Raw genomic sequence first — 23,877 nt, 5'->3', positions numbered from 1 at the left:
ATTGCCCAGGGAGGTTGTGGAATCTCCATCATTGGAGATTTTTAAGAGCAGGTTAGACAAGCACCTGTCAGGGATGGTCTAAGTAATACTTAGTCCTGCCATGAGTGCAGGGGACTGGACTAGATGACCTCTCGAGGTCCCATCCAGTCCTATGGTTTTATGATTTCGGTGCCTAACTACCACTGAGGATCTGGGCCTAGTGACTTGACCAAGGTCACACAAGGATTCTGGGGCAGAGCCAGGAACTGCACCTCGATTTCCTGTGTCTCAATCCAGCGCCTCAGCCACAAAAACCATCCTTCTCTCTCTCTTCCATCAATGCTCTGCCTTAGATAGATCCCAATCCTATATTCCTCGCTCGCTCAAAACTCCCACTGAGGCTGAGCCTGTAGGCTAGCCAGGAATGTGTGAGAGACACCAGGACTGAAGGTCTGATCCTAGCCTTCCTGTGGCAATCTCAGGCTGGCCCTGCCTTCTGCATGTTGCCAGGAATGTCATTTTTCACCCCGCATGAAGTTCTTTCCTGTTTACGAAATTCTTTTGGGCATCTATGAAGATGCTTTGTGCCTTGTAACTCATTGGGTGCCACCGTGACATTAAAGAATAATTCTCTTTATTGCTACCAGGAAAAGATGTTCACAAGAGGAGATTTTGGATCCGGCAAATTCAACCAATTGGCTTTTGTTCACAAAGAGGAATAAAAAGGAAAAGGGGATACCTCACCCTCAAAAGGATGCCCAGCTTTGGCGATCAATAAATAACTAGCTCTTGAGGGAACGTGTGTAGAATATTTGAGCTTCTTTGGCTATAAAGAAAGGCTGTTACACTGCACAGGTGATTAACAGAAATGCTATTACACCGGGCTAGGACTAAGAAGAAGAGATGTCATAGGTGACATTATTTTAGGCAAAGAGAAGGAAGGGGCTTCTGTACAAACAGGGCAGCATTGCAATCTTACAGCCTAGCCTGGAACGGCTTGTGATTCTGGGAGTAACAGGCTGGTTCCTGCTTCTCTCTTGCTTCAGTTGGCGGGGGGGAGGGAATGGAGGGAAATCTGAACCAGACCTTTATTCTCCCTCTGCATTGTATCTGGTTCTGAGCCATTAGAGGGGATGGCCTCTCCCATTCCCTGCACACCAACAGGGAATGGGGAGTAAGAGGCAGCCGTGGCTGTTGTCCTTCCCACCCTGCCCAGGTTTGGGTGATGCTGGGAGCAAACTTCATCTTCCGGGGCGTGGGTGAATCCAGGTGCAATGACTCCAGGCTATCGAGCTGACCACCGCACAGGGATGCCAAGTTAGAATTGGAGAGGAGCGAAAAAGGATGGCACGAAATGAGCGATCCTTGAAGGCGGCTCTTACATCAGAGTAGTGATGACTTTCCCCTCGTACTCAATGATATTTTCGTAGGCATGCTGGGTTTCTTTGGACCTGAAATGTTACAGGAAAGCCATCAGTTACTGTTACATTCACAGCATACACACAGAGAAGTAAATAAAAACATAAATACTCTTGCTGGAAGGTTGCAATGTAACATGACTTCATTGCTTAGAATTCCAAACAATAACACACAAGAACCCAAAACCAGAGAGAGAGAAAACAGGCTGCTCCTAAAACAGACCAGAACAACTCACCCCACCTTACTCGAGGCTGGATGGCTGCAGACTGACTGCTGCTAGACTCAGAATGCATGCTTCCCTATACAGCGCCCTAACCCACAAGAAACCCCCCTGAAATTTAAAGTGACAGCCTACAATTTTAACCAAGTTTTCAGTACACCACACTTACCATGACAGTAAAGGAAGGATTTATGGTTAGGCTTTTAATTCAATATTACTTAGTTTGAATGGAGCTAGAGGAATGGCCCGTGTGGTATTGTTGTGAACTGGTTTGTGTATATGTGAACCATTGTCCTCTACTGGATGAAGTCAAAACTGCTCGAACGTGTGTAACTTTTGCTTTCATGGAAATCATGAGATAAATCCATGCTGCAATTTTTCCAGCAGCGGGAGGTGGTGGCTACTCATAGAGGATTAGCAGGCCCATCCCAGAGGGGGGCGGGGAGGAGGCAGCAGGTCCTATCACAGGAAATGTGGGGAGTAGGGTGGCGTGGGCTAGTGGGCAGTGTCTCATTCATGGCCAGAGATTCTGGCCACTGCTGCTTATTCCTGTCCAGCCACCAGGGAGAGGGAGGCAGCACTGACAATGCACTGATTAGGAGCCTTGGCTTAGCCCTGGAGAAGCACCCCTAGGACCAGGGGAGACACCCCAGCACTGGCTGGCAAGGAGCAGAGGCATTATTAGCGCTGACCCCCCACCTCGCCCCATCAGCCAGACCGGAAGCAGCAGTGGCATCCTGGGATCCTGTCCGTTGGGGAGACACTGCCTTCCCGCCAGCCTGCCCCTAACCCCACTGTCTGGGACAGGGCTGACAGCTTCCACCTCCTCGCTGTTGGAAGAATCACAGCAGTTTGGGGAGAGGGACGGGGGAGACTCGGCAGCCGTGCAGACGCCATGAAATTCAAACATTTCCCTGGGACGTTACCGTACATTAACTATGTGTCATAGGGCCTGTAATGCTAACAGCTAATGCTCAAGTAGCAGCTTCTGGAATTCTGGATGGTGGAACCAGGGCTTTCAGACTAACCAGGGCAAATCCATAAGAGAATTTTACGATCTAGTGAAAATGCCTCAGCTCGGCCTGCACTAATGTCTACGCTGCTGCTGCCATCAATTATGGTTTGTCAGAGGTGGGAATTGCCAAAATGAGTGTACGGGAGGCCCCGATCCTGCAAAGACGTATGCCCCTGCTTAACTTTACGCTTCCTTGGGACTCCTCATAGCACATAAAGTTATGCAGGTGCATGAGCCCTGCAGGATCAGGCCCTATCTTTGCTAACCTGTAAGCCAGCCCTAGAAAGCCTAGCCTGGCCAGAAACAAAAGTGAAACTGACCGGTTTGCTGATCCAAGTGGGCTGAAGAACCTGGCAGCATTAAGGGTGAACACATCCGTTTGATTTTAAAAATCCACTTTTGTTTTCATAAACTGTTATTAGGGGAAAAGGGGAGACTTGTTCTGACCTTGTAATGTTTGTCACCTGGCAATCTCCCTGTTTTATGAAGGCAGATGTGGGCCCCTACACACATGTAGAGAGGAAAAGGACCAGAGGAAAAATTCTTCCAGTGCAAGCGTACAGTACAGCCAAAACTGACAAGAGCAGGGAGGAAAAGGGGGGACAATTGTACTGTGGCCCTGAGCTCAGGCCCCCCCTCTAATCGTTTGTAACTGGGCTGTAATAGGGGTGGGGCCCCAGCAAACATGATGTACCAGGGCCCTAAATTTTAATCTCAGTAGGCCTGCGCAGAGCCACCATAAGCAGCCCTGTGCTGTCCGCTCCTCCCAAGACTCGGCATAGGAGGTGTCCTGGGGGCAGAGGTAGGACTAGGGGCAGGTCTGGGCATGAGAGGAGGAGCTGCCCTACTTTACACTGGAGATTATTTTGGTGACCCGAACCCAGATGCTGAATGGCCCAAGTGTGACATCAAACCATTTCTGCCCCGCTCCTGGCATAGCACAGAAGGGATCCACTTCGGATGAACTCGAAAGTTCTTGAACGCCTGGCTCACCTAAAATCAGCCGCGGTGATCGAATACCTCCCCTCAGTCCCGTTGGATACGACATCCTCTTCCTTCTTGTCTCCTATGGTGACCACCGACTCCATATTTTCCCTAACAAAAGAAGCACATTTGAAAGAATTTAAGATAGAACCATGGAAGGACCATTGGCTGCATTGTATTTCTGCCTCTTTGGCTGACACACAAGTGAGCAACAGAGTTTCAGCTCAAATGATTTCACACTCTGTAAAGCTCAGGTATCATTTGAACAGTAACCCGAAGCTTTCATACCACTTATCAAGCCGTTGAGAGAGAGAAAAGGGGGGTGTGGCAATATCTTTGGAACATGCTTTTGAGCTGCACAGAGCTCTTCCTCAGGTCTGGAGAAGGTAACCAGAGCATCCAAACTAAATACAAGGTAGGACCGATTGTTAAGCATAAGGAGATCACAAGTTGTTGGAGAACTCTCACACTGGACGGTCACAATGTGCGCCTTCTGGCCTTAACAATCTGTGCATGAAATCTATCTATAAGGTGATCAGTGAAGTTCTTTTTCTTATGGTTCCTCCCTTGCTTTTTGTCTCAAGTGTGCGTCCTCCTGTAATGGAGTCCCACCAAGCTGTTTTTTTGATTTTCACAGTGTTGCCAACTCTCATGAGTCGCATGATAATTATTGGCTTTCTTAAAGCCCCAGCTCCTGGAGTCACATGACTCTGTGATGACTTCAGCCTTCATTCTTAAAGAAAAACTGAGAGTCTATCCCTCATGGCTGTGGAGAAAGCTTCCATATGCGACCCCATAGTGCACCCTAAAGGTCCAAAAAGCAGAAGGCCAATAGAAAGACCACCACATCTATGTTTACATCACCTCCTGATTAAGCCAATCTCATGATTTTTGGGGAGCCTGACTCCTGGTGTTTGAACATGTGGGGTTGGCAATGTTGTTTTCAACCAATGAATCCTTTCGTGCTCCCCTCACAAGCAAACGAGTGAACCTCAAACGGACCTGAGATGCGGTTCGCTTAATATCCACACACCAGACTATGAATGCTTGTCCAAGCTCCTGATAATCATCATCATTTTTCACCACAGATCTCAAAGCACTTTACAAAGGAGGTCAGGATTATTCTCTCCGTCATAGACAGGGGGGACAACTGTGGCAGAAAAAGAGACAATATGAGGACTAGAACCCTGAGCTCCATGCTAGGGAGCTAGCCACCGGACCACACTGCCTCCTTGCCACCATCGGGCAACATGACCCAGGGACAGTGTTGCAGACCAGGAGTCAGGCACATCAGCTGGTGTAAACTGATAGCCCCCTGAAGTCAGCGGAGGTCTGATCAGGTACACCAGCTGAGATGCCGCCCCAGGGCTCTATTCCCAACCCTGAAAGCACTTCACAAACAGTAACTTCTCAGCACCCCCGGGTCCTCATCCTTCTTTTCCAGAGGGGGAAACTGAGGTACCGAGCATAATTAAGGCCCAGCTCCTCAGAGGTATTTCAGCATCTAACTCATGACCTTGGCCTAAGTAATTTTCCCAAAAGCACAGAGTCTGTGATACAGCCAGGAACTGGTCAGCTAAACCAGGGTGAAGATTTCAGGATGAGAGGTTTTCTCACAAGTTGTTTAGTACTATGTGTTTCTCGTCAGGCTGGGACAACAACACCAACTCATGGCATTTCACTTCTTCCTCTGCCAGCTGCACCCCAGAATTGCAAAGATGCCGGAGAATAAAGTGGTTTGATGATCCCAGATGGCTGCTGGGGATCTTGACAGAGGTAAGTAGAGAGTTATTTCTCCAGGCTTCAAAACTAGTCCACAGCAGCTACTCTAGGCAGGGGTGTGGAACAGGGGAGGCCAGGGGTCCCTGGCCTTCCCACTTTTTACCGGCCATAAGGGCAAGCGATGGGGGGAAGAGGGCAGAGAAAAATGAGCGGGGGGAGGTCTTGGGGGAAGGCGGCACGAGGGCGGGGCTTTAGGGGGAAGGGGTGGTGCTTGGGGCGGGGCCACAGTTTGGGCACCAGTGGCCCTCCACTTTTAGGAAGCTTCTGCTACCCCTGACTCGAGTTACCCTGCGTGACCCTCAAATCCTTCCTAGGACTAGATGGTTCTCCACCAGCCTCTCGCCTCATGCCCCAGTCCCCTTGCCAATCACCCGGGCTGTATCCAGCTCAGTTCCTTGAATCTTACACATTCAGCTCTCCACTGCAGATCACAGTGCTGACCACTCTCTGGTCATCGATCCTCCAGGACCTGCTGCAGCAGCTGCCACTAGCGAGCATTGTGGGACAAGTGATCTTACTCTTGAGGGCACCAGGCTACTTGCTGCAGAGGTGGAGGTGGGACAGTTGGAACGAAGGGCTCCTCCTAACGAGGGAGATGAGAGGGCTCAGGAGGTGGTTTCATGGCCTATCTTTACAAAGGGGAACAAGGAAGACCTGGGAAATTAAAGGACAATCAGCCTCACTTCAATACCTGGTTTGTAAGCACCTGGAGGATAATAGGGTTATAAGAACTAGTCACCACGGATTTGTCAAGAACAAATCATGCCATACCAGCTTAATTTCCTTCTTCGATAGGGTTACTGACCTAATGGATGGGGGGAAGCAGTAGATGTGATATATCTTGATTTTAGTATGGCTTTTGACACAGTGCGGCAAGACATTCTCATAAGTAAACTAGGGAAATGCGATCTAGATGAAATTACTGTAAGGTGGATGCACAACTGGTTGAAAGACCTTACTCAGAGAGTAGTTATCAATGGTTTGCTGTCAAATTGGGAGGGCGGATTCAGTGGGGCCTGCGGGGGTCCAGTGCTATTCAGTATTTGCATTCATGACGTGGATAATGGAGTGGAGAGAATGCTTTCTAAAATGTGCAGATGACGCCAGGCTGGAAGAGGTGGGAAGCACTTTGGAGGACAGATTTAAAATTCAAAACGACCTTGACAAATTGGAGAATCAGTCTGAATTCAACAAGTTGAAATTCAGTAGAGACAAGTGCAAAGGGCGTCACCGAGGAAGGAAAAATCACGGGCACAATTACAAAATGGGGAATAACTCGCTGGTGGTAGCACTGCGGAAAAAGATCTGGGGGTTACAGTGGGTCACAAATTCAACACGGTCCAGCAATGGGATGCAGCTGCAAAGCAGGCGAATATGATTCGGGGGTGTGCTAACAGGAGTGTCGTACATAAGACACACGAGGTCATTGTCCCACTCTCCTCAGCACCGGTGAGGCCCCAGCTGGAGGACTGTGTCCAATTCTGGGCACCGCGCTTGAGGAAGGAAAGATGTGGACGACTTGGAGAGAGTCCACAGGAGAGCCACAAAAATGATAAACGGTTTAGATAACCTGACCTATGTGGAAAGCTTCAAAACCCTGGGCCTGTTTAGTCTTGAGAAAAGATTTGGAGGGATGGGGGACCTGATAACAGGCTTGTGATATGTTAAGGGCTGTTATAAAGAGGCCGTGTGATCCATTGTTCTCCATGTCCACTGAAGGCAGGGCAAGAAGTAATGGGCTTAATCAGCAGCCAGGGAGATTTAGGTTAGATCTTGGGGAAAACTCTCTCAGAGGAGTTAAGCTCGGGAACGGGCTTCCAAGGGAGGTTGTGGAGTCCCCATCACTGGAAGTTTTTAAAAAGATATTGGCCAAACACCTGCCACAGAGGGTCTGGGTTTACACGGTCCTGCCAGAGCTCAGGGGGCTGGACTTGCTGACTTCTCAAGGTCCCTTCCAGCCCTACATGTCTATGATTCTATGGCTGATAGACCAGCGATTGACCCAGCGACCTCCAGAGCCAAAAAGCTCCCACAGCTTGACCTTACTAGGGTGATAACAGACTCATTGCCTCTGCGGACTGGGTACAAAGAAGGATCTGTAACATACACACTTACCAGTAGGTTATACATGTACTGAATTGTTCACGAGCTTTGTCTACTTTCTGCAGCCAGAATGTTAATAACTACAGCTCAAAAAGTCCCTGCTCAGGGACTTTGCCTGAACATAATCACTAAGGGTTGCAGGATTTTGCCCTCTGGGATTTCTGGTGGGTCAGTCATTCTTTAACTGCTCCTTCTGCCTAGATAGCAAATCCTACATCCCTGCAGTTGGCCCTTCCTGCTGCACAGTAACATCAGTGCCAGGTCTGCAGCATTGGGTGAGACTAATTTGTCAGACCTTTGAATTGTTTTCTGCTGCTAACTGGTTTTTCCAGTCAGTCTCTGAATGGGCTGTTGCAAAATACTTTGCAATGTTCTTTTTATTTCAACAGTAGAAGAGACTCTGCCTCAAATGGTGTCTTGGAGTCTGCCTCTGAGAAGGTGTGTTTGTGTGTGTCCGTGTCCCAAGCTGATGGTGCCAATTGGACAGGCTGTTCTGGGTCAGCCTATCATACAGCTAGACGTGAGCCAAAGAAGTTTAGACCTGGAGCCAGATCCAGCACTGTGCCCTCCCCTGAGGGAGGTTTGGATCTACTGCTCTGACTCCGCTCCGTTGAAGGTGCATGTCTCCAATTCCCTTCCGTCCTTGCTGGCGGGTGAGGTCTGGGGCTTGCACAAGAAATGTAAAGGCAGAAACAGGCAGGGATTAAGCTGCTAACTGCAGCCACAGTGACAGAACCAGGGCTGGAAATGCTGCCAGGTTGCTACGCCTCCACAGCGTCTTTCCTGGTTGAGAGGCAAAATGGGCTTCTAGCCTTCCCAGCCCTAGCCGGCAGATTCTAACACGAGACAGGACACCGAGGAGCAATGTTTGAGCCAGAGACAAAACTAGGCTCCTGGGGAGAGGGGGTCAGATGTGACACGAGTAGTGCTGGCTCCATCACCAAACAGCTGTGCAACGGGGCCTCTTTCCTGACTCTTACTAGACACCATTAGGGAGCATCCAATTTGATGTAAAAATCAAAGCATGTACTTTAGCCCAAGGGTAGCCTGTGCTCTGTGTTAAGGAGAGAAGGGCATGCCCAGAAGCTAGGAGGGTATGGGACCTGATCCTCAGCTATCCTAAGACCCATTTATGCCACTCTGGCAGTGTAAAGGGGATGTAAAGTGCCAGAAATGGACCCTTGAAAATGCCCCTGCACTAGGGGCTTCCTACTTTGTGTAGGTCTGCCCTACTGAGGAGTAGGGAGTGGATCAGGGATGTGGCCAGGTCACACTGTGCTACAGCTATTTTCTGCCTCTCAGGGCCCACGGGGGCACAGGAAAGCAGCATTGAAGTTAGAGCAGCCCTGAGGCAGCTCTAGCTTACACTGGAGCCAGACAGACCCCTGCAGGATCCCAACGGCGGTTTAAAGCCAGAGACCTTAATCCCCTCTTTCACAGACTCAGACTTCAAGGTCAGAAGGGACCATCGTGATCATCTAGTCTGACCTCCTGCACATCACAGGCCACAAAACCACACCCACCTACTCCTGTAATAGACCCTCTGGTTGAGTTAGTGAACTCCGCAACTCATGATTTAAAGACCACAAGTTACAGAGAATTCACCATGTATTCTAGTTCAACCAGCAAGTAACCCATGCTTCAGAGGATGGTGAAACCTCCCAGGGTATCTTTCAACTCTTCCCCAAATACAGAAACAGAGTAACTGAGAACCAGGCCCATATTGTCTACTGTATTTCTCTCTTCATTCAGCTTTTCTCGTTCTTCTTCTCTAACCCTTTTCTACCCCTTTCTGTTTAGCTTTCACTTAGCCTGCTCTCTCTCCTTGCTCCCCATTTCACCATAGTTTTTCATTAGAATTTTTCTCTCTGCTTCATTTCTCCCCTCCCCCCAGCCTCACGAGCCCAGAATGGTCCTGGCTTGAGTCAAACTTTCAACCCTGGAATGCTTGGGTTTGACATGAAACCAAGCAAGTCAACCCATCTCGAGGGTGGTGACCTCAGCAGCATCGCACAACCTGTCTATCTGTGGTCTGTGTTTAGCAAGTTAAATCTTAATATATTAAACCATTCATCAGAAGTACACATATGGCCTCCATCAACGTATTATCTGAGCAACCACTGGTCTTTAATATCTTCATCCTCACAACACCCCTGGGAGGTAGGGAATGGCAAATCTCCCTACTGCACTGATGGGTTCATGAGCAGCTAGAATCCACATTAGCCTGCCACACTCTGTCTGTGTGGACCCTGCTGACCTGCACTAACAGTCCATTAATGTGCTTTGATCTACTCCTCTTTGAAACTGGACTAGATCAAAGCGCACTAAGGAACTCTTAGTGTGCATCAGCAGGGTCCACATGGATGAGGTTGGCTAGTGCAGGGGAGATTTACACCCCTGCCGCAAAGTAAACGTCCAGGGAAACAAACCCTGAGGCCCAGATCTCAAAGGTAGTTGGGTATTTAACTCCCATTGAAATCACTGGGAGTTAGGCGTGTAAATACTTTGAGAATCTGGGCTTAACTAACTTGCCCAGGGCCATACAGGAAGTCTGTAGCAGAGCAGAGACTTCAACCCAGACCTCCCAAGTCTTACTGACCATCCTTCCTCTCTGGCCAGATCCCCAAAATATGTCAATGAACATAACATCACTGATCTCCATAGGCCAGATTTTCAGCAGCTATAATTTTTGGTACCACTCTTTAAGTCAATCAAACATGGCCCTCTGAGACTGGCTAGTCAGTCGTCCTTTGAACTGCCCCGTATCCCTTGGTGGCACCATGTAAGTGGTGAAACATGCATCATTTCAGCTGGCCTTCCCTGATACCGAGTAACAGCTGGGCCAAGGAGCAGTGTCTATTCTAAATGCCACCCGACTGAAGGGACTGGAGCGATGAACATTTCGATGAGCTCAGGGTCTGGAACTTCAGCCCTTTCGCTTCCTGAGTTTGGAACTTGTACATTTGCCACTTTAATGTCTCGGTAACAAGGCTTTGGCATTTTAAGCACCATTTCTGGATCCTGTCAGGGACAGGAAGTGAAAGTGCCACCACAAGGCTGTGGAGTTACACAGTACGACCATCGCCTTGTGCGGTGTTGTCCACGGTCCCTGTAAACCGATACCATTAAGAGGATCAGAAAAGATTCCCTGTTTTTATCCGCTTTGTGCAGTGATCACATTGTGCCCCACGCAGATAAAACTCGAAACGCCCTGCTTTTGGAGTTGCTCTGGCAACAATGAAGCCCAAATCAAATGGAACGAGGAAAACTCGCACTTACTCTTTTTCCTGACACCAAAACTTATTGACCACAAAAGCAATTGCCACCAGGACTAGGAAAACAGCCACTGCAATAACCCCTTGCATCCATGGCTGGAGATTTCCCCGGGCTGCAGAGAAAGGGTGGAGACAAACGTTAGAGATATTTTTAGCTTCACCTGTTCTGTTTAGGTTCTTCAACTGCCTCTATTAATATAGTGTCAAGTATCAGGGGGTAGCCGTGTTAGTCTGTATCCACAAAAACAACAAGGAGTCCGATGGCACCTTAAACACTAAAAGCTTGTGCCCAGTTAAATCTGTTAGCCTTTAAGGTGCCACTGGATTCCTTGTTGCTTTTCCATTAATATAGGATCTCAGGGCTCAATCATGCTGAGCTTTCTGGTCCCAAGCCAGCCAAGCACTAAACCCATGCTTGAATTTAAGCACCTGGAAAACCCATTGAAGTCCATGTAAGCACAAGTTTAAGGACCTTGCAGGATTGAGTCAAAAGTGCCTTGTGAGGCTGAGTCAGCGATTGTGATTGACAGCATGGGGTAGCGCTGGGAAAGTGAACCCAGAGTTCTTCAGCCATAAGCTGGGTCTTGACCTCAAGACCACTCTGCTTTAGTAAGGATCCGGGGAGCTGGTTGCTCTGTGGTCTGAGCCTTGCAGACCCAAACAGGCAAAGAAACAGGATTGTCATTAAAAATCCGCATGCCATCACCACCAACAGCCCGTCCATCCCCCACCACATCAATACCATCCCATGCCTCATGCAGACTAATGGGGACAGGACTTTAGCCTTGCACTGTGGGATGGACTTTGGCACTGAGCACAGTGTGCCAAAGTAGCAGCCCCTCCTTTTGTACTTGAGAGTTGTACCAGGGCCCCATCAGATGAGTCAACCCTTTCCTCTCCCCCTGTCCCTCATTTCCATTGGAGAGGGGCCCAAACCAAAGCCTTGAGTCCAAAGGCTCTCCCAGTGATGAGTGGTTAAAAATCTGGATCTAAATTTTGCATCTCAGACCCATCTCTAATGTTATATTTCCCCTTGTAGAACTAAAATAAGCCCCATGTATTTGGGGAAAGGACAGTCTTTTCATTATCCATTTGTACAGCACCCAGCGCAGAGGTCCCATTCCTAGGTTGGGGCCTTTCGACATAACCACAGTATAAATAAGTAATAGTAGCAATATAGCCCTCATTCAAAATGCCATTTGTTTCAGAGAGAGAAAAACAAGAAAAAAATGAATATAAAGTCTCCCTGAGAAACAGAGAGAGAGAGAGAGAGAGCGCATAATGTGACTAACTAGGCAATGTTCTGCATCTGACAGGAAAAACAAATTGGCACCTGAGAGAAAGGGTGAGCCAGTGACTAGGTGCTAACCTAAGACTTGTCAAGTCGTGTGTTTAAGCCTTTGTTCTGCTGTTGGCTTGGGAAAGTCCCTTACAGTTGGGTTTTTGGAGGTGCCTAAATGCTTTTAAAAATCAGCCCTTTTTTGTTCTGTGCCTGAGTTCCCCATCTGTAAAGTGGGGATAACATCACAACCCTGCCTCAGAGTGGTGCTGTGTCAATAAACACATTAAAGAGTTTGAGGTGCTCAGAAGCTGTTATAATGGGAACCATCTAAGACCCTTTGATAGATGGCTTACCTGATGTAGGCTACAATGATCTCCATTTTACAGATAGAGAAAAGAATCATAGAGAGTCTAAGTGATTTGCCCAAGGCCACAGAGGAAGTCTGTACCAGTTGTATACAGAGCAGGGTACTGAACCCATGTCTCCAGAGTAGCGCCTTAACTAGTGGACCCTTCTGCCTCTCAGAACTCAAGATAACACACAAGAACCCAAAACCAGAGAGAGAAAAAACAGGCTGCTTCCTAAGGCAGCCAGGTACAGCTCACCCTACTTTGCTTTAAGATGGCTTTTTCCAGATTGGCTCTGAGAACACACTTCCCTACAGAGCCCTCTAGCTTGCGAACAGGCAATGGTGTCCCTAGCCTTTGTTTGCCAGAAGCTGGGAATGGGCAACAGGGGATGGATCACTTGATGATTCCCTGTTCTGTTCATTCCTTCTGGGGCACCTGGCACTGGCCACTGTCGGACGACAGGATAGTGGGCTAGATGGCCCATTCTTATGTTCTTATGAACATGAGCAGAACCCCTTTCCCCCTTAAGGTGACAACTTGAAAGTCCAACACAGTCCTCAATTTACTATATCTATGGGGCTTTTTCAGAATCTCTGTGTAGTCGGCAGGATGGTCTCTCTGGCTATTATGTGGATGTGCAGGGAACGGGCTGCAGAGAGCACTCTGTGCAGGGACTAGGGATAATCCAAGTCCCTGGATTTGCGGGAATGCAGGGACTGTTCCCTCCATATGCTCCCAAGGATGTACATCGCCCTGATAGGATGGTGCGGTCTGTGCACCATTTCTATGCACTGGGGTGCGCCTTGATGACCAATCGCTCGCTGAGCTGCCCTGGGGGGAAATGTGACTCCATGTTGCCCACAAACCAAGGCTGTGATTAAATGCCTCAACCCAGTTCTGTACCTGCACCTTTATCTTCGCAAGCACACGCTGCTCCACCCAACCCCTCTTTCCCGAACCGAAAGCCTCCATCCATCCGCTCACACTGAGGAGTGCCATGTTTTCCTGAGCCTGTAATCCGTCACTAATTATTATGATGTTGCAAAGCGGATTATGGTGGGTCCATTAGCATAACAAACCTGGCAAAGGAGGTACCAGCATGTTCGGTGTGACACCCCGCTGGCTGGCGGCTGCTCGTTTGGAGTGTGATCACCTTCCAAGTTTTGGGGGAGGGACAGGGCTGGAGGGGGGCCAGTCAGCAGCAGAGGGAACCAGTTGCAAGCTGGGGTGATGCATTCAGGAGAATGCAGGGAAACAACGCCCATGACAACTCGATAAGTCAGAACAAAAGCGCATGCGGTTCTAATTCCCCCGACTCCTTTGCCAAGCCACACAGAGGTTTCCCAACTCTGCTAAGCCGTAGAGCTACTCACTAGCTGGCTCTGTGGTGGGAAGCGGGGGAAGAGAGCATTAAAGGCTTCCATGTTAATAGCAAGGATGAACTTGGGGTTAAGTCTTGGGACTCAGGAGATCTGGCTTTAGTTCCTAGCTCTGCAACAGACTTCATGTGTGTCACTTAAGCCCAGATGCTCCAAGTATTCCGGTGCCTAACTCCTATTGAAATCAATGGGAGTTAGGTAGTCAGAACACCTTTGCGGATCTGGGCTTCAGCTCCCCATCTGCACAAGGGGGATAATAATCCTTTACTTTGCCTGGCTTGTCTATTTAGATTGCAAACTCTTTCGGGTCAGAACCGAGACTTGCTATACAAATGGGCCCTCACGGTATTCCTTGAATACAATAATAATAATAATGGGACTTTCTGCTTCCGAGCTAATCTTTGAGCTGTCTGCCCCTTCCCAGGAAGGTCTCTGGAATTTCTGCCTCTGACTTGGACAGAATGGGTTTCAAACATCTGAAAGGTCAACAGGAAGGGAACTAGTCTGGCTGTGTTAATGCTGCATTAGGGTGAATGAAGTGGAGAGAATCAAATCTTGTTGTGTCCCCTGCCATATCACCCATCCCAAAAACATCCCTACATCTCTGGACCTTCTCTCTAGCAAAGAAACCCTGGTTACTGTGGCAACCTACTTGGAAGGAGAAACTGTACCCTGGTCCATGCATGACTCATTATAGACTCATAGACATTAGGGCCAGAAGGGACCATCATGATCATATACTCTGACCTCCTGCACATCGCAGACCACAGAACCTCACCCGCCCACTCCCTTATTCAATCTGGGGCAATTATGATTCATTATTTTTAAGTAAAAGAGAGACAAGGTGGGTGAGGTAAGCCCTTTTATTGGGGCAACTTCTGTGGGTGAGAGAGACAGGCTTTCGAGCTCCACAGAGCATTTCTTCAGGTCCTGAAGAAGAGCCCTAACGGAGAGCTGCGTGGAGCTCAAAAGCTTGTCTCTTTCACCAACAGAATTTGGTTCCAAATAAATACTTCACCCACCTTGTCTCTCGCTTATCCTGGGACCAACATGGCTACTGCAACACTGCAAACAACTTATGAAAAATGGCATTTTGAAGGGCTGCCCCCACCCCACTCTTTTCACCCCAAAGGATCCCAGCATGCCAACCAGGGGTCAGATTCACTGGCGGGTCACACAGATATCAACCCTGCTGCAGATTCCTGCGCATGGCAGCTTTGCCCCAGGAGTGTGTTATGTCAGGACAAAGCAGATGCAGCTCTGCTTAAGGGGAAGGGGCCAAAATGTGAGCATCGCTCGCTGAAAACGAGTCATGGCCAGAGCAACCAAAGAGTCAGTCCCCCCACTCAAAGGCTGTTCCAAGTGGCGGAGCTCTGATAGATCTCTGGCAGTTTGAAAGCAGCTTTCCCCAGCCCTTATCGAAGCCACAAGCCTTGAATCTCCCCTTGGATGGCCAGGGCATTGCTGCACCAGCTGGGTTGGATCTAGCCCTGTGTGTATTTAAGGATCACATCACCCCTTGGAGCAATGCAGCCATCTTCTTGATAGAACCAGGGCACAGGACCAGTGCTGAACAGCAGCGAGGGCGGTTTAGGTTGGACATTAGAAAAAACTTCCTAACTGTCAGAGTGGTTAAGCACTGGAATAAATTGCCTAGGGAGGTTGTGGAATCTCTATCATTGGGGATTTTTAAGAGCAGGTTAGACAAGCACCTGTCAGGGATGGTCTAGGTAATACTTAGTCCTGCCATGAGTGCAGGGGACTGGACTAGATGACCTCTCGAGGTCCCTTCCAGTCCTACGATTCTATGATTCTATGAAGGAAAGTGACTGCTTTTAAGCATTGGGAAGGAAACTAAAAATGGCTTCACTCCCAGGAGGAAAGAAGTTTATGTAAAAGGGAAAGACACAAAGAATGCTGCCGGATGGGTCCTGGCCCAGATGAACTTTAACAATGTTTTTCAAGAACGGGGCTGGCTGGTAAAATGTTTACCTTAGATTAGCAGCACAGCCGAAGTTTCAACAATGGTCCCTAAAGGGCTCGCTCAGACAATGGTCTCTCTGTTTATTTGCTAATCCATTTCAATAATCAGTGCCTAGGTAGGGACACCGTAGAGTGAGGTCAGCATTTGCATTAATAACTCCTGTTGACATGTATTTGGGCAAGGAGGCTGGGAATATCCTCTGGGGGGCAAGGAAGGGGGCACTCAGAAGCTAACCAAGATCCCAGATGATCAGGACTTTGTCTTTCAACAGGAAATTGAAAGGCAAGCTGGTTAGAACAACAGTAAAATCCTACCCTACCTAGCATATAGGCAATGGGCCAAATTCAGGAGTGAGGTGCCTGGTGGTGGTAAGTTACACATCAGGTGTAAATGGGTATTTACTGGCATCCAATATGTGCATATAATGAGTGTAACTCATGCCAAATAGATCAGAGGTCCCAAACTGTGTGGCGTGCCACACAACTACCATCAAACAACTACCATTTCCTGGTAGCACTCAGCCAAGGGCCGCAGCTGCAAAGCATCCAATCCTACACTGGATGGTGTTTGGATCCAGGGATCTAGATATCTCTCAACTATTTACATGCCCCCCCATTACCATTATATCTGGGCACTTCACAGTCTTCAGGGTCCTTATCTTCACAGTGCCCTGTGGGGTAGGTCAGTGCTGTTATCCGCATTGTGCAGAGGGAAACCGAGGCACAGAGAGACTAAGTGACACAGGGGAATTGAACCCAGGCCTCCCAAATCCCTAACTATCCTCCCTCCATGGCTCAGGGCCTGGTTCTTTTTGTGGTTTTACTCCTTGCTCGAGTACCTGCTCCCCGAAATGGCCCTGTATGTAGGACCCAGCTCAGTGTTTTCTTAGTCTGGTTTCATTGTTTTGTCCCCCTTCTTTACAGACTTTGATCACTTGAGAGGGTTGCTGCTCAGAGGAACTTGACTGCCTGGTGGTGGGTAAGTGGAAGTCCAGGCTCATCCTTTCCAGGCCTGCTGCCTGTTCCCACCCTGCTTGTTCTCCCTCACCCCAAAAGCCTTTCCTGGCAGCCCAACGCCCCTCCCCAAACCAAAAGTCTCCTTCACACACCCCTGATGTCCCACCAAAGTCATCCTTCTGCTGAGACAGACCCTGCTAAGGCTGTCTTGTCTTTTCCACTTTGCAAACCTAGTGGAAATGCTTCCGTGGGCTTCCGCCCAGCACTTGACTCTGCCGGAAGCCCAGCCAGTGGGCCAATTTCTCTTGCCAGCAGATAAGTTTTCCCTCCTGGGCATCTCATTTATTCTGAAGGCTGGGCTAGCCACAGCCCCGCCGAGAAACGAGGTGGTGTAGCACGGGCTGCCAGATCGAGATGGGATTCCCTCCAGCGTCACTGGAAGGAATATGCCAACACAAGCCTGCAATAAGGGCAAAAATGCAAAGCCATAGACAGCAGAAATCCAGAGACAATCAAGTACGTGTCACGACTGAGCATTCAGTTGTTGCTGTTTCCGACAGCATCTGATGCACGCATCTGATGCATGTTATTTAGGAGGCATGGCTCCTAAGACAGCTTCTAAATTTGCAGCCGAGAGTCCCCAGCGGGGGCCGAACCCAGCACCCTCAACTCAGACCACTACTACTTCAAGTACCACTCTTAGATCTGTCCTTTTTTTATCTTCTATACAGACCCCTCCTCAGCAGGAGGGAAAAACACACTGTAGGAGCAGGGTCTGTGGGCCCCCAGAATTTGGAAGCATGCAAAATCCCCCACCGTTGCTTGTTGAAGCCCTGCGATTACACATCTCATCATCTGATCAGCACCCACAGCTGCAATGTGTACATGCAAAAGCAGGGATTCGCGTGGGCAACATTGCAGGCACAACTGAAAAGACTCGGTTGAAAAACTTGGCTCCTTGAGTCTGCATTTGAACTGCACCAAGGCAGAATTACAACCCCTTGGGAGCTATTTATTTCTTTGCTGATCTTCTTGACAGAAAAAAAAATAAATGCACATCTCAAGCCTAACAAAGCCCTGTCCAACAGCCCTTCCAGTTGTTTGAAAGGGCTTTCCATAGGAAGAGACATAAGATCAGGCCAAAACTCCAGCCCTGAAACTATCCCACAATCTCTGGGAAAGTTTGGATTCAGACTGAAATCTGGATCCGCCTTTCACAGCTCCATGTGTAAAGGCAGCAAATGAGCAAGGCCTGTGTGTCAGCTGCGGTGATTCACGGTTTGTCATCTGCTTATGTGCCCAGGTGTAAAATCCCCTCCTTAGCAGGAGGGACACAGTGTCATTAGCGATATTGCACAAGCACAAATAGGTTTCCCAGGTTACAAGATCACTGAGTGCATTAATCACCCCTGGCTCCTTAAGGCTTTTAATAACGCACATGATTTGCATATGGGTATGTGGCAGGGCTGGGAGAAGAAGGAAAGGACACTGCCTGCCTCTGGAGTTGAAACACCTGTGTCCCTGCGCATTTGCTATAAAACCGGGAGGTGAATATTTCCGCGAGTTCCCATGGCCCACGGTGGTGCTGGGGAACTCTTACAAAGAAAGAGCTGTAAACAAAACACAGAGATGGAACTACACACATATACCCCAGCTCAGGATCTGGCCCAGGAAGTGTGAGCAAAGATGCCATGGTCTAGGTCCTCAGCTGGTGTAAATATATGTAGCTCCTTAGACTCCAGTAGGACTCTGACAATTTACTCCAGCCAAGCATCTGGCCCACATAATGACAAAACTAATGTCTATTTTTTAGTGGCTGTAAACGTGCTTTGCATACACCCATATTTATAAAGCAGAGTCATCTGCAGTTGGCTATGAACTAGACTCAGTGTTGTCAATTCTCTTGATTGTACCATGAGTCTTGTCATATTTGGTGTGTTCTTTAAGCCCCAGCTCCTGGAATCGTGTGATTATAGGAGACTCTCTGTTCTTGTTTTAAAAATAGTAAGTTTCTAGACCTCATGTCTGTGGAGAAAATTATGAGGCAAGTGCAACCCTAAATGTTCAGTAAATAGAAGGCAAATATAAAGACCCTCAAATGTATGATTCTTTTTAAAATCTCATGTTTTTTTTAGCCAAGCTCATGATTATGGGAGGATCTGATTTAGGATTTTTGAATGCCCAGGACTGGCAGTACTGTAAACTTAGCAACGAAACAGAACAATCCCAGCAGTACAAGAGGCAAAAGCGTCCAGCCCTAACTTAGCACAAGGCTGTAGGTTGAGGACAGTTTGTTCTGTATGCTAAAAGATTGATGCCCAAAATCACCTCTAAGGAAAGTAAACACTTGCCTAACTTTCAACAGAAGACTGGTCCCACTGATGCAATGGGATTACTCATGTGTTCAAAGATTTGCCGAAGCCGGGATCCAGAAACACAAGAGCAGCCTCGCTGACTTTCACAGAGGTGTGTAAATAGAGTAGGATTTGGCCCCACTGCTGGCATTTCCCCATAGGTCATAAACAAGAGGGCTTAACTCCTTGCTCCCAGTGCCACCCATGGGGTTGGGCAGGTCTAGCTGTGGACAGAGTTTAGTCCTAGGAATGTGTCATCATCCCAAATAATCCTGAAGCCTGGACTGCTTCATTTCCTTCTCTGATTCATCCCTCTGCTGTTGGATTCTTTTTATTACTGTGTTGGTTTTTTCCTGGTCGGTGGGTGAGCATTAGCGGTGCTGGACGTGACCCAGGGAAGTGATGTTCACATCCAGATCCAGATGAGGCTTGGGCCCGTGTTAGCAGCTCAAGGGCGAACTTGGGTTCAGGCAAGTTGTTTTCATGACATTTCAGCCCCAAAGACTGAAATTTCATCCGTTCATCTCTTCCCAAGAGGTTTCCACCATCTTGGGCCAAGATCTTGCTCCAAGAGCTGTTTTCACAAGATTTCAGCAGCATCCAAACCTGATCAGGAAAATGGGCCCTCTATGGTTTTGAATCAGCACTGACCAGCATTGACTAGGATGAGATGTGCCCCTTACCCTATCCAAATTCACACACTACTCCCCTCTCCCCACAAGGGCACCATGTCCCCTTTCTGTGTCAGTTCAGAAAGTTTTCCATGTTTCTGCTTTGACTTCTGTAATGGGCACCTTTAGTTCCCTACATGCCCCAGCATCCTTTGCATCAAAGGAGATGGCGCAAAGGTCAGTGCAGGGCCATGAAGGTACCAGCAGCACATGGACAAGGCAGAGACTGGAGAGTAAGTGGAGACAAGAGGGAAGGGGTGACTGGTGGTTGGTGAGTGGCCATTCTCAGTGCCGGGTTTACAATGGCTCCAGAGGCTCCATGGAGCTGGGCCCATGCTCAGAAGGGGCCCCGGCCTGCTCCGGTTGCCCTGTGTCCCAAGACCCCACTGACTCCCCCGCCCACCACTTGCTCCTCTCGGCCTGCCTGCCAGCTGGCTGAGGGCTCCTCTCCACCCCTTGGCCGCACCCGCCGGCTCCTCTCAGCCCCCTGGCTGGACCCCTCCGGCTCTGGGCAGTGTCTGCTTCCCACCACCTGTGGGGCCCCACCTGTCTCCCCAGAGCGGAGCTGCCTGGGACTGGTGCAGAAGCCTGGCCAGTCTCAGCCGGCGGGGGAACAGTGTGGAGGGCTTGGCTGGGCCCCTCCAGGCAAGTGCGTCTTGAGGGACCCCGGCCGGGGCAGGTCTTGGCCTGGCTGATTGCGCCATTCCCGAGGGGATGGAGCGATTCTCGGCCCTGAAGGTGCGGGGGGGCTGCCAATGCACATAGCCCTTGCACATGCTGTTACCTGCTTTGCACAAATCAGCCTATATGGGCACATACACCTTGGATGGATTCTGGGGAAAGGGTGCATCTTTCTGGGGTGCTTTGAAAATGTGGCTGTTTGTGAGCTTTGGCCATATCTGAAACGTCATATAGGTCCCTAAATCCAGAAAAGCGTCATTAAAAGGACCAGTCCTGCTTCCATTTAAGTCAATGGCAACACTCACTTTGACTGAGTGGTGCAGGATTGGACCCTAATAACTGGGAGATCCATGGCAGTTAAATTCTGAGAACAAGCAAGTAAACAAACAAAACAATAAAGGATGGAGCAACACAAAGTGCGGGGGGGTGTGGTGCAGGGCAGGGGTTCAAGAACATTGAAAAGACAAGATTAGCTTTAATTATTCATCAGAACACTTTATAATACTATTAAATGTCCTGTTGTATTTAATAAAACCAAATGATGTCACAGTAGCAGGAGGCCTCTGTGACATTAAGTCTTCTGAAAAGTGGGTGAAGCCATCGATTTGGGGGAGATTTTTTGGCAAGCATGATCAAAATTGCAGATTCACAACATGAGAATTAGGGAGATCTCATTGCATGAGCAATGGTTTTCAATCAGGGGTACACATACCCCTGAGGGTATACAGAGGTCTTCCAGGGGGCACACCAACTCATCTAGATATTTGTAAAAAGAACAGGAGGACTTGTGGCACCTTAGAGACTAACAAATTTATTAGAGCATAAGCTTTCGTGGGCTACAGCCCACTTCATTGGATGAATAGAATGAAATATATAGTAAGAAGATATATATATATATATACACATACAGAGAAGGTGGAAGTTGCCATACAAAGTGTAAGAGGCTAATTAAGATGAGCTATTATCAGCAGGCGAAAAAAACTTTTGTATAATAGCTCATCTTAATTAATTAGCCTCTTACTCCACTTTTTCATGTTCTCTCTCTCTATATATATATATGTAGAGAGAGAGAGAGAGATCTTCTTACTATATGTTCCATTCTACATATCTGATGAAGTGGGCTAAGCTTATGCTCAAATAAATGGATTAGTCTGTAAGGTGCCACAAATACTCCTGTTCTTTTTACAGATACCTAGATGAGTTGAGGTGCCCCCTGGAAGACCCCTTTGTACCCTGAGGGGTATGTGTACCCCTGGTTGAGAACCATTGCTCATGCAATGAGATCTCCCTAATTCTCATGTTGTGAATCTGCAATTTTGATCACGCTTGCCAAAAAATCTCCCCCAAGTTTTACAACAGGCTACATATAAAGCATTAGCAAAGCCAGTACAAACTAAAATCTCATACAGATACTGACTTGTTTACACTGCTCTATATACACTATACATTGAAATGTAAGTACAATATTTATCTTCCAGTGGATTTATTTTATAATTATATAGTAAAAATGAGAAAGTCAGCAATGTTTCAGTAACAGTGTGCTGGGACACTTTGTATGTTTATGTCTGATTTTGTAAGCAAGCAGTTTTTAAGTGAGGTGAAACTTGAGGGTACACAAGACAAATCAGACTCCGGAAAGGGGTACAGTCATCTGGAAAGGTCGAGAGCCACTGTCCTAGAGTAACTAAAAACCTAGCACTATGTCTTCACTGCAAAAAAACCCTGGGTCTTTATATCAAAAGAGCAATCTCTGTGTCAGATCTTAGTGGAGGTAAGGCACAGGTCGATTACCTCAATGGAGTTAAACACCGGATTGGAGGTGTATAATATTGTGCTCAGTGAGCTACACAGGGTAAAACACTACCTGTGTCTTTCTTGTCTCCACTAGATTTCACAGCAAGACAGCGAACATGCCTTGTTTTTTTTGTTTTGTTTTGTTTTGTTGTTGTTGTTTTTTTGCAGTGAAGACAAAGCTTCAGATGAAATGCTTTGTTTTCAAACTCTCAGCAATTCATTTGTGACGCAGACGGAGCATCTCCTAAAGGGCACTGCAGTCCCATCTCCTTCACCTGGCTAAAAAGAAAGTTCTCTGTCGTTGCTCCTTAGCTGACTTAAAGACTAACCCCTTCATGGATCAGCTGTTTCACTCAGAACCAGAAACTTTCAAGACTCAACCAGTTCCACTCCGAAAAGTAGGAAATCACACTCACCTTGCTGGCAATTCACTGGCTCCAGAGCCATTAAAAGGCACAGGGCAGCAACCTGGAGAGCCTGCATGACTGGAGAGCAGTTGTTTTGTTGCTCAGTGTGGAGGGTTCTTTGCTTTGTGAGAGGAACAATGAGCCCTGCTCCCTCTCAGAAGCTTTTGAGAGAGCCGAATGTGAAATCTGAAGACCCAGAGCACACTTAAACACTGCTGACTCCGATGGAAATGAGCCTGGTAAATTGTCAGTGACATTAATCAGTGGCTTTTAAATGGAGGAGGTACAGATGGATTTGCATACCTGCTTCCTCTTTGAGCCAGGTGAATAAGTAACGTCTAAGATTGTTTGGGAGTTGGCAGACATGCGGTTTGAATAATTGGCAGTTATTGTAGAGCCTAAAGGAATTTCAGGGGAGACAATGACCCGTGTTTGTTTATTTACTTACAATGGGGATTGTGGGGAACCGATACTAAGATCAACACATTCTTTCTTGAAAGGAGCACCCTGGTGCAGCACGTTTGCATGATACCAGAAAATGCAACAGCACCAAAACCAGAGAACCAAATCAAATGAAAGCCCCCAAAATCTAGCATTTGTAAAACTAAGCCTTCAAACTCTGACTGGTAGAAACAGTTGCACAGAAAATAATATACTCTACTGGCTAGTGGGCTATGCCGTTGCCCTAGGGAGGATGGAATCAGAACAGTAGGTCATAGAACCTGTACAGCTTTGGGTGACTCTTTTTTAGCTGGAGTGGTAGGAGCTTGTGGTAATGTAGGATCTGAGTTCTATCTCAGTTCCAAGTGACCATGGTGTGCAACATAGTGATAACCATGGGGAAATAGTTTTATTTTGTGTAATGACACATCCACTCCCAGTCTCTATTCAAGCCTAAGTGAATTGTATCCAGTTTGCAAATGAATTCCAATTCAGCAGTCTCTCCTGGGAGTCTGTTTTTGAACTTTTTTTGTTGAAGAATTGCCACGTTTAGGTCTGTAATCAAATGACCAAAGAGATTGAAGTGTTCTCTGACTGGTTTTTGAATGTTATAATTCTTGACGTCTGATTTGTGTCCATTTATTCTTTTAGGTAGAGACTGTCCAGTTTGACCAATGTACATGGCAGAGGGGCATTGCTGGCACATGATGGCATAGATCACATTGGTAGATGTGCAGGTGAACGAGCCTCTGATAGTGTGGCTGATGTGATTAGGCCCTAGGATGGTGTCCCCTGTATAGA

General features: G+C 47.9%; 1 protein-coding gene and 1 long non-coding RNA gene across 2 annotated transcripts; one reads left to right on the top strand and one right to left on the bottom strand.

Annotated features, from left to right (window-relative positions):
* Positions 1 to 596: 596 nt before the first annotated feature.
* On the bottom strand, positions 597 to 22,892 carry PDZK1IP1 (PDZK1 interacting protein 1). Its single transcript, XM_073357796.2, has 4 exons — positions 22,645 to 22,892; positions 10,782 to 10,890; positions 3,627 to 3,728; positions 597 to 1,430 (listed from the first exon to the last, which is right to left on the bottom strand). Exons 1-4 carry the CDS (start codon positions 22,709 to 22,711, stop codon positions 1,358 to 1,360), a joined length of 351 nt encoding a protein of 116 aa, XP_073213897.1. The 5' UTR covers positions 22,712 to 22,892; the 3' UTR covers positions 597 to 1,357.
* LOC140916314 (uncharacterized) lies at positions 2,397 to 19,244 on the top strand. The gene is made up of 3 exons (XR_012160496.1): positions 2,397 to 5,393; positions 16,696 to 16,750; positions 17,460 to 19,244. It is a non-coding gene; the product is annotated as an uncharacterized LOC140916314 (long non-coding RNA).
* Positions 22,893 to 23,877: the final 985 nt, after the last annotated feature.

This window comes from Lepidochelys kempii, chromosome 8 (assembly GCF_965140285.1).
Source record: "Lepidochelys kempii isolate rLepKem1 chromosome 8, rLepKem1.hap1, whole genome shotgun sequence".
NCBI lineage: Eukaryota > Metazoa > Chordata > Testudines > Cheloniidae > Lepidochelys > Lepidochelys kempii.
The sequence above is the reverse complement of the archived record's forward strand: the minus strand, read 5'-3'. Positions and strand labels throughout refer to the sequence as shown.